The sequence below is a fragment of the Sapajus apella genome, unplaced genomic scaffold (genome assembly GCF_009761245.1).
Source record: "Sapajus apella isolate SASKATOON/1434 unplaced genomic scaffold, GSC_monkey_1.0 scaffold159, whole genome shotgun sequence".
In the NCBI taxonomy this organism is placed as follows: Eukaryota; Metazoa; Chordata; class Mammalia; order Primates; family Cebidae; genus Sapajus; species Sapajus apella.
Genome location: NW_022437099.1, coordinates 759,606 through 775,557, shown reverse-complemented (window position 1 = coordinate 775,557; position 15,952 = coordinate 759,606). Strand labels below are relative to the sequence as shown.

The 15,952-nt window shown below is 45.5% G+C and overlaps 1 protein-coding gene across 20 annotated transcripts in view; it reads left to right on the top strand.

Annotated features, from left to right (window-relative positions):
- TRRAP (transformation/transcription domain associated protein) overlaps nt 1-15,952 on the top strand; it is a 135,680-nt gene that overhangs the window by 26,862 nt on the left and 92,866 nt on the right. For 17 of the 20 annotated variants that reach the window (XR_004265030.1, XM_032266562.1, XM_032266576.1 and 14 more), the window contains 9 exons: nt 764-902; nt 3,890-3,968; nt 4,841-5,075; nt 6,174-6,537; nt 6,628-6,725; nt 7,202-7,396; nt 8,465-8,656; nt 12,234-12,399; nt 13,884-14,140. Coding sequence is in view for 19 of the 20 variants with exons in the window: in XM_032266562.1 (XP_032122453.1) it covers nt 764-902; nt 3,890-3,968; nt 4,841-5,075; nt 6,174-6,537; nt 6,628-6,725; nt 7,202-7,396; nt 8,465-8,656; nt 12,234-12,399; nt 13,884-14,140 (1,725 nt within the window). In the remaining variant the exon portion in view is untranslated. The remainder of the gene's footprint in view (nt 1-763; nt 903-3,889; nt 3,969-4,840; nt 5,076-6,173; nt 6,538-6,627; nt 6,726-7,201; nt 7,397-8,464; nt 8,657-12,233; nt 12,400-13,883; nt 14,141-15,952) is intronic. The other 3 variants (XM_032266565.1, XM_032266575.1, XM_032266572.1) reach the window with 2 other exon arrangements.

The following is a 15,952-nucleotide window of genomic DNA, read 5'->3' as shown; positions in this document are numbered from 1 at the left end:
AATAGAGACGGGGTTTCACCATGTTGACCAGGATGGTCTCGATCTCTTGACCTTGTGATCCACCCGCCTTGGCCTCCCAAAGTGCTGGGATTACAGGCGTGAGCCACCGCGCCCGGCCGAGTCTCACTCTTTTGCCCAGGCTGGAGTACAGTGGTGTAATCTGGGCTCACTGCAACCTCTTACCCCCAGGTTCAAGCAGTTCTCTTGCCTCAGCCTCCCAAGTAGCTGGATTACAGGTGCCTGCCACAACGCCCAGCTAATTTTTTTTTTTTTTTTTTTTTTTGAGGCGGAGTTTCGCTCTTTTTACCCAGGCTGGAGTGCAATGGCGCGATCTCGGCTCACCGCAACCTCCGTCTCCTGGGTTCAAGTAATTCTCCTGCCTCAGCCTCCCGAGTAGCTGGGACTACAGGCGTGCGCCCCCATGCCCAGCTAATTTTTGTATTTTTAGTAGAGACGGGGTTTCACCATGTTGACCGGGATGGTCTCGATCTCTTGACCTCGTGATCCACCCGCCTCGGCCTCCCAAAGTGCTGGGATTACAGGCTTGAGCCACCGCGCCCGGCAATTTTTGTATTTTTAGTAGAGACGGGGTTTCCACCATGTGGGCCAGGCTGGTCTCAAACTCTGACCTCATGTGATCTGCTTGCCTTGGCCTCCCAAAGGTCTTACTGAATTTTTAAGAAGCCAATAACATTTGAATTTTTCTTAACACTCTGCATTAACTCTGTCTTCTCACTCTGTTCTGCTCACTCTGTTCTTACAGGAGTTGGTGACTAAATATTCTCAACAGATGGTGAAAGGAATGCTCCAGTTACTTTCAAATTGTCCAGCAGAGACTGCACACCTCAGAAAGGAGCTTCTGATTGCTGCCAAACACATCCTCACCACTGAGCTGAGAAACCGTACGTTCAGCCTGTCTTGTCTTGAATGCGGGTGCCAGTCCTGTGGCCATCTTTGCAGACTCAGCTGACATTCCATAGTTGTGCTGTGAGGTTTCCACATGTCCTTGCTAACTTCATTGCTGTCTTGGGTTCATTCTTTTCCCTCTTTTCTCTGCCTCCCTGTATTAGTCTGTTTTCATGCTGTTGATAAAGACATACTGAGATTGGGCAGTTTACCAAAAAAAAAAAAAAAAAAAAAAAAAAAAGGTTTCATGGACTCACAGTTCCACATGGCTAGGGATGCCTCATGATCATAGTAGAAGGCAAGGAGGAGCAAGGAGGAGCAAGTCACATATTATGTGGATGGTGGCAGGCAAAGAGAGCTTGTGCAGGGAAACTCCCCCTTATAAAACCATCAGATCACTTTGGGAGGCCAATGTGGGCGGATCACAAGGTCAAGAGATCGAGACCATCCTGGCCAACATGGCAAAACCCCATCTCTACTAAAATACAAAAAATTAGCTGGGCATGGTGGTGCATGCCTGTAGTCCCAGCTACTTGGGAGGCTGAGGCAGGAGAATTGCTTGAACCAAGGAGGCGGAGGTTGCGGTGAGCCGAGATCGCACCACTGCACTCCAGCCTGGCGCCTGGTAACAGAGCGAGACTCTGTCTCAAAAAAAAAAAAACCCACAGACACAAAACCATTAGATCTCAGCTGGGCGCGGTTCTCCTGCTTCAGCCTTTCGGGTAACTGGGATTACAGGCACCTGCCACCATGCCCGTTTAATTTTTGTATTTTTAGTGAAGATGGGGTTTCACCATGTTGGCCAGGCTGGTCTCAAACTCCTGACCTCAAGTTACTCGGCCGCCTCAGCCTCCCAGAGTGCTGAGATTATAAGTGTGAGCCACCGTGCCTGACCTCTTTCCAATACTCCTGCTGTGTGAGAAGGATTTTAGAGATGGGTTAGGGACGTTTGTAGCACGAAGATTCTCGTAGATCTGCTAACGGATTAAAAATCCTTCTCATGCTTACCAGGTCACTTCTGTCCCTTTACTGCACAAGCTGGCACCTTCTGAGGGGTTTTAATCAGTGTTCATGGCTGCTGCCAGGATTGCTGGCTTCCCAAGCTGCTGCTCTCCGGGGGTTGATCACATTAGACTTTGGGGTTCAGCTTTTAGTCTTCCTTTTTTTTTTTTTAAACTCCCTTTGCTAGTTGGCTTGATTTTTTTTTTTTTTTTTTAAACAAGAGATTATAGGACACTTTAGTTTGAAGCCCTTTAGTAGTTCCTGATACTTAAATATATGTTAGCATTACAAGTCAAAAAAGTTTTGGTGGAAAGAAACATTTCGAGAATTGTGTTAAATGTTAACTGTGTGTTACAGTCAAAACGTCCACTTTTACAAACATTTTCTCTTCACCTTTTTTGGCGCCTGCGGTGGGATCAAATCCTAGCCCGTTTTCACTCATTCTGAAGAGCCAGTGGTTTGAGAAAACCTGCCAGTTTAACAAGTTACACATTTTCCTAGAGATTCTGATTCTGGGTCATGGAGAGGATCTGGAAAGCAGTGGGCATACAATTCAGTCTCCCATCATTCCTCCCTCTGGGGGTGTTCCCACCTGCTCTAGCAAGTTCTCCACGTCACGGCCAAGCCCTTTGCACCCCTCTGTGCCTCCTTTGTTTTGGCCACCTCACTGCAGCCTTCACGGACTGTGGCATCCTGTCACCTCAGAAGGGCCTGCCTGCTTGTCGCTGCTTCCGTGTGGCTGCTCCTCCATGTGCCGCCTGGCTGTGGAGTTACCCAGAGATATATTTCAGTGTCTGCATTTCTTTCTGTCTTTTTTTTTTTTTTTTTTTTTTTTTTTTTTTTTTACATTTTCTCCCTCTTTTGCCCAGGCTGCAGTGCAATGGCACAATCTCAGCTTGGCTCACTGCAACCTCCGCCTGCTGGGTTCAAGCAATTCTCCTGCCTCAGCCTCCTGAGTAGCTGGGACTATGGGAATGCACTACTATGCCCGGCTGATTTTTTGTATTTTTAGTAGAGATGGGATTTCACCATGCTGGCCAGGCAGCTCTTGAACTCCTGAACTTGTGATCTGCCTGCCTCAGCCTCCCAAAGTGCTGGATTACAGGCATGAGCCACCGTGCCTGGCCGTCTGCATTTCTTTTATGCCTTTGACCCTCAATAGCTATTAGCTATAAAACATAGTTTATTTGACTTAGTGCAGCTGGCTTTATGTCAAGCTTATTCCAGCGCCTAAACATCCTTTGGGATGATTGTATTAACAGAGCTCCCCAAGGGAAGGGTGGATGTGCTGTCACTATCCCTGCCTGCACATCCTCAGGGCCTGAATTATCCCTGAGTGGCGACCAGCTTTTTCTATAGAACCTTGGTTAGGTTCAGGCCTGCAAGGGCACAGAGAGTAAGTTTAGGGGTGGTTCCACCTGCAGGAATAGAGCAAGAGAGTATCCCTGGGGGGATTCTGGTCAGCATCATCCAGGGAATTAGGAACCGTAACCTGGGACTCATGCCTATGAGAACATTGTAAAAATACCTGGACTTTTGTAATTTACATAGCTAAATATCCTTAGGTCTTCACAATGCTTCAGGGTAGTAAAGGGGCATTTAGGGCCTTTAGGAGATCCCCTTCCCTTCTCCAAACTGGTTGGGAGCGTGGTGGTGGTGTTTAAGGTTGGTGGGATGTGCCCACAGTTAAGTATTAGAGGTGCGGTCTCTGCCAGGGACACCAGGCTGATTTATTCTTAATCCGATCTCTGATCCTGAACGTGACCCTGACTGTATTTTGATAGCAGGTGGTTGGTGTGGTTCAGCAGAGCTGTTGTGTTAGGCTGAAATAGCACTTGTGCCTTTCTGGTCTCCCCTCTGTCCCTTTTCAGACCTGGATTGTACATCAGACTGCGGGTTGGCTACTGTGAAAACACTGTAAAGTAATTTAATGTATAGTTGGTTTTGTTAGTGATCTGTGCAATGGGTATTTGTCTTCTAGAGTTCATTCCTTGCATGGACAAGCTGTTTGATGAATCCATACTAATTGGCTCAGGATATACTGCCCGGGAGACTTTAAGGTATGAGATTAAATCAATGATATCTGGTTGGTTAAATGCCAGGTGCATTGGTTACTCGCAATTAATGTTACAAGTGTTTCAGTGAATGCAGACCGTTAGGCCTTGACACACCTGTTAGGTTTAGAATTGCAGGATTTTTTTTTTTTTTTTTGTGAGATGGAGTCTTGCACTGTTGCCCAGGCTGGAGTGCAATGGTACAATCTCCGCTTACTGCAACCTGTGTCTCCTGTGTTCACGCAATTCTCCCTGCCTCAGCCTCCTAAAGTGCTGGGATTACAGGTGTAAGCCACAGTGCCTGGCCAAGCATTGCAGGATTTTTGGAAAGCTCTTAGATTACTTTTTGTAGTTTAGCTTAAAGGAAGAAATCAGAGGAATCATCTTGATTTAAATTTTAGATAAAACTATCTGACTTTTTAGTGTTTTTTGCTCTTATATAATGCATCTTTGTTAAAAAAAAAAAAAAAAAAAAGAATATTTGATAACCCACCAGGAAGAAAGAAGGGAAGAAAACCTTTTGGTTCTGCACAGAGAGATGGAGTAGTGTTGCTAATATCTTAATGTATGGGTCTGTATAACCTTTGTTTCTTACACTTAAAAAAAATGTAGTCGTGATAGTGATTACTGTTTCTAAAGCATAAAATAAACATTTAATCATCTTTACATTATAAAAATGAATCAATATTTGTCATATTTTGCTTCCAATAAGAAAGAGAGTAACGTGGAGTAAGGGAGAGAGTAACGTGGGGGAAATGGGCCATGTAACTGTGCCGTGCCAGTAGTGGTGTTCCTGGGGCACAGGGTGATGTCACTGATGGCCTGCTGCAGCAGGCATGAGCACTAGAATGAGCACTAGTGGAGGTCTCTGCCTGCAGGCCCCTCGCCTACAGCACACTGGCCGACCTCGTGCACCACGTCCGCCAGCACCTGCCCCTCAGCGACCTCTCCCTCGCCGTCCAGCTCTTCGCTAAGAACATCGATGATGAGTCCCTTCCCAGCAGCATCCAGACCATGTCCTGTAAGCTCCTGCTGAACCTGGTGGACTGCATCCGCTCCAAGAGCGAGCAGGAGAGCGGCAACGGGAGAGACGTCCTGATGCGGATGCTGGAGGTACCAGCTCTTCCAAGAGCTTCATCCACCCTGCCCTCTATCCTGTTTGTTAGCTAAACTTTTTTTTTTTTTTTTTTTTTTGAGACAGAGCCTTGCTCTGTTGCCTAGGCTGGAGTGCAGTGGCTTGATCTCAGCTCATTGCAACCTCTGCCTCCTGGGTTCAAGCGATTCTCATGCCTCAGCCTCCCAAGTAGCTGGGATTAAGGCATGCGCTGTCACGCCCAGCGAACCTCTTGTATTAGAGTAGAGACAGGGTTTTGCCATGTTGGCCAGGCTGGTCGTGAACTCCTGGCCTCAAGTGGTCCTCTCACCTCAGCCTCCCAAAGTGCTGGGATTACAGGCAGGAGCCACTGTGCCTGGCTTGTGGCTAAACTTGAACCAGTGCTGCAGGGGCGGCTCCATCGCCAGGCTTGATCCCAGGAGTTAAACCACCTAGGTTCAGACTCAGGCTCCCCACATGCTTCACTTCTTTGGACCAGTTTTTTCATCTTTTCACCTGGGGTGGTGATATCTGCCTCCCAGATCACTGTGAGAGTTAAATCAGATGGCGCTTGAAAGCTCTTAGCACACTTCCTGGCAAGTAATTAGCACAGTTATTTTTCTGGGGGCATAGTGGCCAGGTGCTGACTGGCCAAGGACGTCTCTGGGGAGACACCCAGAGTGTGAGGGATATGATTCCTGAGCCCTGGGGGTGCTGGCGGGGTCCCAGGGGGACGAGGTCTGCAGTCCTGGGTGAAACCCAGGCCCTGCTTGTCAGGCCAGTCACTCAGCCTTCCTGAGCCAGACGCACATGCAAAACAGAGGTGGTGTTGGAGGTAACCAGCACTTTTCTTTTTCTTTATACCTGGCACAAAGGAGGTGCCCACATATTATCAGCCTTCCACCAGTTTTGTTGGGTTGGTGCAAAAGTAATTGCAGTTTTATCAAAAGTAATGGCAAAAGCCACAATTCCTTTGACACCAACCTCATTAAAACAAGCAACATGAGTTTGGCAGCTGGTGTCAGTCCCATCTTATTTTACTGTGATCTGAGCAGTATTTGTTGGCCTATCGAAGAGGAATAATTCTGTCTTCCCCCTCGAATTTCTTTTCCCGTTAGGTTTTTGTTCTCAAATTCCACACTATTGCTCGGTACCAACTCTCTGCCATTTTTAAGAAGTGCAAGCCTCAGTCAGAACTTGGAGCTGTGGAAGCAACTCTGCCCGGGGTGCCCACTGCTCCTGCAGCTCCTGGCCCTGCTCCCTCCCCAGCCCCCGTCCCTGCCCCACCTCCGCCCCCACCGCCACCTCCACCTGCGACCCCCGTGACCCCAGCCCCTGTGCCTCCCTTTGAGAAGCAAGGAGAAAAGGACAAGGAAGACAAGCAGACATTCCAAGTCACAGACTGTCGAAGTTTGGTCAAAACCTTGGTGTGTGGTGTCAAGACAATCACGTGGGGCATAACGTCATGCAAAGCACCTGGTGGTAATTCTGCCCATCAATTATGTAGACAAACAATACTTTTCATAAAGGGAGTTTTATTCAAGTTAACTTAATATACTCTCTCTTTTCCAGAAGCTCAGTTCATTCCCAACAAGCAATTACAACCCAAAGAGACACAAATTTACATCAAACTTGTGAAGTATGCAATGCAAGCTTTAGATATTTATCAGGTAAGGAAGTGCCCTCCAGCCAGGCTTTCCCATATGGAAAGTACCTCTTAGTACTAAAGGTGCTAGTGATGGGGTGGCAGTGAGAGCTGTTAGTATTTGGATGGTCCACAGTGTTCGTATACTCCAATGTGCTTTGTTCTACAACATAGCACTGCATTTATGTAGGAATCCTTATTTATAAGAGACCAAATGTGTGCATTTTGTGGGGCAGATGGTGTAAACGGAATGCAATAGAAATATAAGACTTAAACTTATGAATATTTTTCATGGTCTGAACATCTATAGGTTTTTTTTTTTTTTTTTTTTTAAATTCCAAAATTAAGGGGAGAAAGAATTTAAAAGATTTTGGAGGGGGTCATTTATTATCTAATTTAAGTGTTCTATTTTAAGTATATAACTGATCTGGTTATATAATGAAATATGTTCAGAGAGGCTCAGTTTTAATGCTCAGCGGTGGCTTTTCTCCCCTGTATTAGGTCCAGATAGCAGGAAATGGACAAACGTACATTCGAGTGGCCAACTGCCAGACTGTGAGAATGAAAGAAGAGAAGGAGGTATTGGAGCACTTCGCTGGCGTGTTCACAATGATGAACCCCTTAACGTTCAAAGAAATCTTCCAAACTACGGTCCCTTATATGGTGGAGAGAATCTCAAAAAATTACGCTCTTCAGGTATAAAACTCCTTTTTCAGTGTTGTTTAAACATTAAGTTTACAATTGTTTATGTCTTAAATACTTTTTCATTTATCTTGAGCATTTTAAAAACAATATAGCCAAAGATGTGCTTAATAGAGAAAAATTTAAAGAAATACTAGGCCATAATGTCTTGAAACAATTTTGTTCTTTTTTTTAAATGGAGTTTTGCTCTCGTTGCCCAGGCTGGAGTGCAATGGTGCAATCTCAGCTCACTGCAACCTCTGCCTCTCAGGTTCAAGCAATTCTCCTGCCTCAGCCTCCCGAGTAGCTGGGATTACAGGCATGCACCACCACGCCCGGCTAATTTTGTATTTCTAGTAGAGACAGGGTTTCTCCATGTTAGTCAAACTAGTCTCGAACTCCTGACCTCAGGTGATCTGCCTGCCTCAGCTTCCTAAAGTTCTGGGATTACAGGCATGAGCCACCACAACCGGCCTTGAAACAATTTTTAAAAGATTCAGATGCTTTAGATCAGTTCCTTTCATTAGTAGAAATAAATATGTGGGCCAGGTGCGATAGCTCATGCCTGTTATCCCAGCACTTTAGGAGGCCAAGGATTGCTTAAGCCTAAGAGTTCAAGATCAGCCTGAGCAACAATGGTGAAACCCAGTCTCTAGAAAAAATACAAAAATTAGCCGGGTTTGGTGGCAGACACCTGTAGTCCCAGTTACTCAGGAGGTTGAGGCAGGAGGATTATTTGAGCCCATGAGGTTGAGGCTGCAGTCAGCTGAGGTCAAATCACTGCAATCCAGCCTGGGTGACAGAACAAGACCCCGTCTCACAAAGTGTCAAAAAAAAAATTGTGTTAAATGTAGTCCTTCGTATTTGTTGATGAGAATGAAATAACAGATTACGTCATTGAAGTCAACTGCCCTGCTCAATGCTCAGTACACCCATTCCATTTTTTTCCTTTGGTGGATAATTAAATTTCTTGGAGTGTGTGATACAGTTTCGATTTTATGTTTTAGGGAAGCTCGCCACTTTGTCTTAAAGCTGCTTTAGGGAAGGTATTAATTTTGTCACATGCGTTTCTTATTTTGACAGATTGTTGCCAATTCCTTCTTGGCAAATCCTACTACCTCTGCTTTGTTTGCTACAATTCTGGTGGAGTATCTCCTTGATCGCCTGCCAGAAATGGGCTCCAATGTGGAGCTCTCCAACCTGTACCTCAAGCTGTTTAAGCTGGTCTTTGGCTCTGTCTCCCTCTTCGCAGCTGAAAATGAACAAATGCTGAAGGTAAAGTCCGTTTAATCTAAGTAGTGCTTCTGTTCAGGGTTTTACTGTTGTCGTTAGAGACGGCCTCACTGTGTTGCCCAGTCTGGTCAGCCTTCTGGACTCAAGCAGTCCTCCTGCCTTAGCCTCCCCAGTTACTGGGACTACAGTCACTCGACACTGTGCCTGGCTTGGTTTTTTTTTTTTTTTTTTTTTAATTCTTATTTTCACTTTTAAACAGAAACTGTAGTGACTCTTTATAAAGTGCTCTTTGAAATAGTAAATATTTGCCAAGTGTGAAAGGGCCAAGTGTGAAAAACATTCCATGTATTTCTAAGCAGAACCTAATTTATCTATCTCATAACTTGAAAAATCCAGAACTCTGTGGCCAGCAAGTGTAGTGTTACTAGTATCGACACCACTGATTTTCTTTTTTAAACTTAATTTTTTTTTGGATTACACAAATAAAATAGGAGGAGATTGTTCTTATTTTTAAAAAATTCAGTGATGCAGATAAACTAACTACAAGGAAAAAATGTCTTCACATACCTCTCAAATGTGGTGTGACAGTTCTGATTATGTTTCCAAGCAATGGTCTCACTCCCAGATGCATATTGAAGCCAATACCATGGTACCAGCTTTTCAGGAAAAAAAACATCTTTATTGCGAGGTCAGTTGACAAGGACACAGGAGACCACATTCAAATCTGTCTCCCAGAGCTATGGTCTCAGGGTGGGTTTTATAGGACGAGTAACTGTGAGGGAGATAGAAAAATGATTGAGCTCTGCAGAGAGGCAGTACTGGGCCTTAAGTTCCTATTGCAACAAAATGGGGCCCTCCTTGTTTCTTCATTTGGTCCAGGTACTTGGGTTCCATCTGTGGTTAACTTTTCCTTCCAGCGAGCCCCAGGGTCACTAATCACACATGCCTGGTTCACCTGCACATGCTTGCCACTTGCAGCCTTGGAGTGTGTTGGAACTGAAATCAACTCAGATGAAGCTGAACCAGTTTAAACTGGTGCTGCGGTTAGTTACATTGACAGTTGTCCACGTCACTCAGGTTTTGTTTTTGTTTTTGGGGGGGTGGGGTTTTTTTGAGTCTGTCACCCAGGCTGGAGTGCAGTGGTGCTATCTTGGCTCACTGCAACCTCCACCTCCCGGGTTCAAGCAATTCTCTTGTCTCAGCTTCCCGAGTAGCTGGATTATAGGTGCATGCCACCACGCTTGGCTAATTTTTGTATTTTAGTAGAGATGGGTTTTCACCATGTTAGCCAGGCTGGTCTCAAACTCCTGACCTTGTGATCTACCTGCCTCGGCTTCCCAAAGCGCTGGGATTACAGGTGTGAGCCACCTCGCCCAGCCATCACTCAAGTTTTGTGTCTTCTCTGTGTTCACAGTCTTGGTAATATGAAAGCGACACATTTCAGGACTGTTTGTTTCTTTTTCCCCTTTAAATTAAGAATTTTGATCAGTCTGTGCTTCTTTATTAACAACATTTTACAGAAGGTGTCTCGTCATCCATTTTCATAGATGACTAATCCTATATAATAGGATCTCACCTGTTATTTGAGTCTGGCGAATGGGTAAAACCTATCCCTGGTTACATCACTCACTAAAAGCAGCAAGTGGTAGAATAAAAACCTTATAAAAATACACTCCCTATTGTGGCAAAACATCTTACTTTCTATGAAAATTGAATGTGTCAAAAGAGATGTTTTCTCACAGGGGAAAATTTGAAGTTGTAAACAAGATCTGTTCATTGGGAGTAATTGCGCAGATGGTGAGACAGCCCCAGTAACCTGTGCTTTCACGAGGTGCTTTCTTTGTTTTCTTTTTGCAGTTCTGTAGTGATCGCTTGTCAGCAGTCTTAACTTTTGTGTTAATAGAAGGAGAATACTGCCCAAGCCTTGGTAACTCTGGTAGCTCATGCCTATAATCTTATAATCTTAGCACTTTGGGAGGCTGAGGCAGGAGGATTGCTTGAGCCCAAGAGTTCAAGACCAGTCTGGGCAGCATATTGAGATCTTTCTCTACAAAATTAATTTTTTAAAAAATCAACTGGATGTAGTTGTGTGCACCAGTAGTCCCAGCTACTCAGGAGGCTGAAGAAGGATTGTTTGAATGAGCTCAGGTCAAGGCTGCGGTGCACTTCAGCCTGGGTGATAGAGGGAGATCCTGTCTCCAAAAAAAAAAAAGGGAAAATACTTATTTTTAAATTTAAAGATAAAAAGTATTTAATTATAACCTGTGTCCACATAATTCATTATCCTCAAATAATTCGGTTTTTGCCAGCATTAGATATGACCATGCAAAACAACAACAAAAAGCCCAGGTTAAAACCTATCAGGACAAACCTAATATTAGAATGTTGGAATGTGGCCGTGTGGTGGCTCACCCCTGTAATCCCAGCACTTTAGGAGGCCAAGGTGGGCAGATCACCTGAGGTCAGGAGGAGTTCAAGACCAGCCTGGCCAACATGGTGAGACTCCATTTCTACTAAAAATAGAAAAAAATTAGCTGGGTGAGGGGTCACATGCCTGTAATTCCAGCTACTGGGGAGGCTGAGGGAGGAAAATTACTTGAACCTGGGAGGCGGAGGTTGCAGTGAACTGAGATCGTGCCACCGTCCTCCATCCTGGGAGACAAAGTGAGACCCTATCTCAAAAAAAAAAAAAAAAAAAAAAAGAATGTTGGAGTGTTGTTCAAAAAAAAAATTCAAGGAGCAATTTTCACATAACTTTTTGTCCAGAATAATACATGTAGTTTTGTAAAATAAATATATCATGCCATATACCATAATAAATTTGGAATTGTATCAGTGACTATACCAACAGTTTATAGTTACTTAAATATACATGCAAAAAAATTTCATGTGAAACTTAGTCTGTGACATGTCAAAACCAGGATTTGAGTATAAAATAAAAAGTTAATATGGTTTAAAATGTTGACTAAAGCTCCTGTGATCTAGTAGAGTGGTTTTTTTTTAAAGGTTTATATAAAAAATTTTTCAGTTTTCCAAAACCCTGTAATCTTTTGAGATGTTTTTTACACTTTGCATACATCTTATTTGATTGGTAGTCCAGTTTCAGTTCCTGTAGGTTACTTTTTTGTTTTTTTAGGCAGAATTTCACTCTTGTGAGCCAAGCTGGAGTGCAGTGGCATGATCTTGGCTCACTGCAGTCTCCGCCTCCTGGGCTCCAGTGATACTCCTGCCTCAGCTTCCCGAGTAGCTGGGATTACAGGTGTGCACCACCATGCCCTGCTAATTTTGCATTTTTAGTATAGACGTGGCTTCACTGTCTTGGCCAAACTGGTCTTTACTCCTGACCTCAGGTGATCCCGCCCACCGTGGCCTCCCCAAAGTGCTAGTATTACAGGCAGGAACCACCGCACCCAGCCCCTGCAGGTTACTTTTTGCATTTCATTTGTTACGGATACCAACATAAAGTTTAAGGTAAACTATTTGGAGTCAAGTAAAGATTAGAATGTGCTTGTTTGGTTTTCCGCTTTGGAGTAAACACATCACAATTGCCTTGCATTGCTCTCGGTGACACTTCAGAGTCTGGAGGGTATGAACTCATCTGTGTCTTCTCCACCTGCAGCCTCACTTGCACAAGATTGTGAACAGCTCCATGGAGCTCGCACAGACCGCCAAGGAACCCTACAACTACTTCTTGCTGCTCCGGGCGCTGTTTCGCTCTATTGGTGGAGGTAGCCACGATCTCTTGTATCAGGAGTTCTTGCCTCTCCTTCCAAACCTCCTGCAAGGTCAGAGCACTGACTTTGGTTGCCTTTTAGCCTTGTGTGCCATTTAGTCATGTGTGTAGCCACCCTCATTGCTGGACTTTATCCTCTGTAACTGGTGAGGGTCATGGTTGCTGGGTTGGCATGTGGCACATAGCGCCCCCCCGCCCCCGTCCCCCATTGGGGCTTTGAAGGGCGTTCTCTTCAGGGCTGGGCTCTTCCCCTCCCTCCACAGCATTGAATGGGATTTAGGTTTTAGTTGTCCTGGTTAGGGCTTGGTTGCATTTTTATAGTGTTTGGTAAGCAAGTCTAGAAAGTGGTTTCTAGTGGTTTAGGAAGATCGAGGATCTCTTGATTAATAGAGAATCAGAACAAAAAAAGAAAAAGCACGTGACAAAGTTGACTTACAGTTAGTTTATATTTTCATTTAACTTCTGATTTGCATAGCCAGAATCTTGTAATTCCTGTATAATTAGGAATGCTCTCAAGGTACGTAGTTGACGGGGATCTGGGTTCGTTGAATGCTTATGGGGTGTGAGCTGATTGGAAACACTGTTCCAGGAATTCGTTACACTTCTTGGCAAGGTGAGCTCTTGACAAGGGATTGACCCTTCCATGTATTTCCTTAACTTCCTTAGAGAAGTGACATAGGATACCCAGGAGGCAACTGGGACATCCTTGAATCTCTTGACTGAAATGGCAATGAATCCGCCGTGGGAGGGGCCCACAAGCTGGCATCGTGTCCACATTTAACCCTGTCTCTGGTCATTCCTGACCCAAGCTCCTGTTCTGTGCAGTCTGATTTCCCCCTATGCTCTCAGCTGCCCCCAAGTGTGTTCCTCAAGCTGATCCTGTCCTGGGAACTCAGCCCCTTGCCCTCTTCCATCCTCCTTATCCTTTGGATTTGGGACCTGGTTTTGGTGCCCCGTGAGGCCATCCCTGATGACTTCTCTTCTCCCTGAGTTCTCGTCCTTCATCCTGCCTGCCCATGCTGCGCAGGATGTGCCTTGCCTCGGGTTCACTGCCATACAACTTTCTCTTTCTAGCTAGTCTTGGCTGTCAGTGGGACTGTCTCAATTAGGAACGGACTCAATAAATCCTTGACTGTCCTCATGAGTGGTGGGGAGGGTGGAGTTTATCAGAAGGAGGCTCCTCTCCATTTATAATATGCGAAAAAATAGTTTTGAAAACTGTTCAGAGAATAGATCTCAACTGATTTACTGGAAGCCTGATAGTACAACGTAATTTAAAAATTAGAATATTAAAAGGGTATAATACTGTGATTATAATTTATAACAGTTACATTCGGCCTGTTGTTGCCACTCAGAAGGGGTCATGGATGCAGTTATGGGGACAGATGTTACAGGGTGGAGTCTAGGGGCGCAGAGGACTCCCTGCAGTCGTGCTGGCATGCATGAGAGAAGGAGGGGCAGTTCTTTTGTGCGTTTAACCTGGGTCCGAGTCCAGGGAGCGCCTTCCCTCTCTGACGGCTGTACCCTCTTCCCTAGGGCTGAACATGCTGCAGAGTGGCCTGCACAAGCAGCACATGAAGGACCTCTTTGTGGAGCTGTGTCTCACCGTCCCCGTGCGGCTGAGCTCGCTCTTGCCATACCTACCCATGCTCATGGATCCCTTGGTGTCTGCGCTCAACGGGTCTCAGACGTTGGTCAGCCAAGGCCTCAGGACACTGGAGCTGTGTGTGGACAACCTGCAGCCCGACTTCCTCTATGACCACATCCAGCCAGTGCGCGCAGAGCTCATGCAGGTAAGACTAGTGAGGGCGTTAGCTGGGCTGCTTCCCCGGAAGCAGCGGGCCAGCATTGGGCTCTTTGTACTCAAGGGTGGGCTCTCTGCAAGATGGACTGGTGCAACTCTCTGCTTACTTCGTCTGTGCGAGTCTTTTGTTGGATGGAACTATGTAAAAAAGGCCGGTGTTTCATGACTGTAATCTCTTCTTTGGGAGGCTGAAGAGGGCAGATCGCTTGAGCCTAGGAGTTGGAGACCTGCCTGGGCAACGTGGTAAAAACCCATCTCTACAAAAAATACAAAAATTAGCCAAGCATAGTAACCCACACCTATAATCCCAGCTACTCGGGGCTCAGGCAGGAGGATCACCTGAGCCCAGGGAGGACGAGGCTTCAGAGGGCTCTGATTGCACCGCTATACTCCAGTTTGGGCGACAAAGTCAGACCCTGTCTCAAAAGAAAAAAAAAATGTGTAAAGAAATGTTGGTATTGAATGGACATTGTTTTGCAGCACTGCCTGTTTTTCAGAGAGCTTTCACGAGGGTTATATTCCTAATAAGTTGATGACTGATGAAGGCAGCTGTTAGGGTTACTATATGGCCACTGTTGTTTCCAGCAAGAACCTCTCTATCCAAGAAAGATCTTCAGTTGCATAGTAAAGGGATATTGACTAAAGGGAAGCTACAGGCATCTGCTCTACCCTATCTGAAGGGAAAAAGAGAGATAATTAAGGAGGTTGTTTTGAAGACATTTGTATTTTTGTTTATTAAAGTTCATATGTTGGTCGGGCATGGTAGTTCACGCCTGTAATCCCAGCACTTTGGGAGGCTGAGGCAGGTGGATCACTTGAGTCCTGAAGTTCAAGACCAGCCTGGCCAACATGGTGAAATCCTGTCTCTACTAAAAATAACAAAAATTAGCCAGGCATGGTGGCAGGTGCCTGTAGTTCCAGTTACTCAGGAGGCTGAGCAGGAGAACTGCTGGAACCTGGGAGGTGGAGGTTGCAGTGATTGCAGATTGTACCAGTGCACTCCAGCCTGGGTGACAGAGCGAGACTCTGTCTCAAAAAAAAAAAAAAAGTTCATATGTTAAAGTTAGGTTTTTCCTTCATATTTTGCTGTTACTGATTTGTGATCTGGTTGGTTATCTTTAGAGGATTAGGCTGTCTGTTTCAAAGCATCTGCCCCTTTAGTAGCAGGTATTTGACCCCAGATTGGAGTAAGAATGCCCGCTTTAGGTGGTGGAGGCTCAGTTACTCCTAGGAGTCAACACATTAGATTAGAGACTGCAGCTAGGACTTGAGTTTGAGGTTGGGGGGTTTCCCCTCCCTTCTTGAGATTTAGGTCTTGGGCTTCATCTAGGCTGTAAGAAGATGGCATAGGGGCCAGGCACAGTGGCTCACACCTGTAATCCCAGCACTTTGGGAGGCTGAAGCAGGAGCATTGTTTGAGCCCAGGAGTTCCAGATCAGCCTGGGCAACATGGTGAAATCCCATCTCTATTAAAAATACAAAAAATCAGCTGGGTTTGGGGGTGCACACCTGTAGTCCCAGCTACTCAGGAGGTTGTGGTGGAAGAATCAGTTGAACTCAGCAGGTTAGACTACAGTGAGCCATGATTAAACCACTGCAGTCCAACCTGAGTGACAGAACAAGACCCTGCTTCAAAAAAACAAACAATAAAGATGGCATAGGGGTGGTTCAGAGTCCCTGCTGGTTACCTGGAGTATTGACGAGAGTCTGCCTTTAGAACGGTAGTGTTGGTTCCAGAAGGCAGACCCTGTGCCTGACCGAGGGTGCATGAGCAGCATATGGGAGAGGGGGAGGAGGTGGT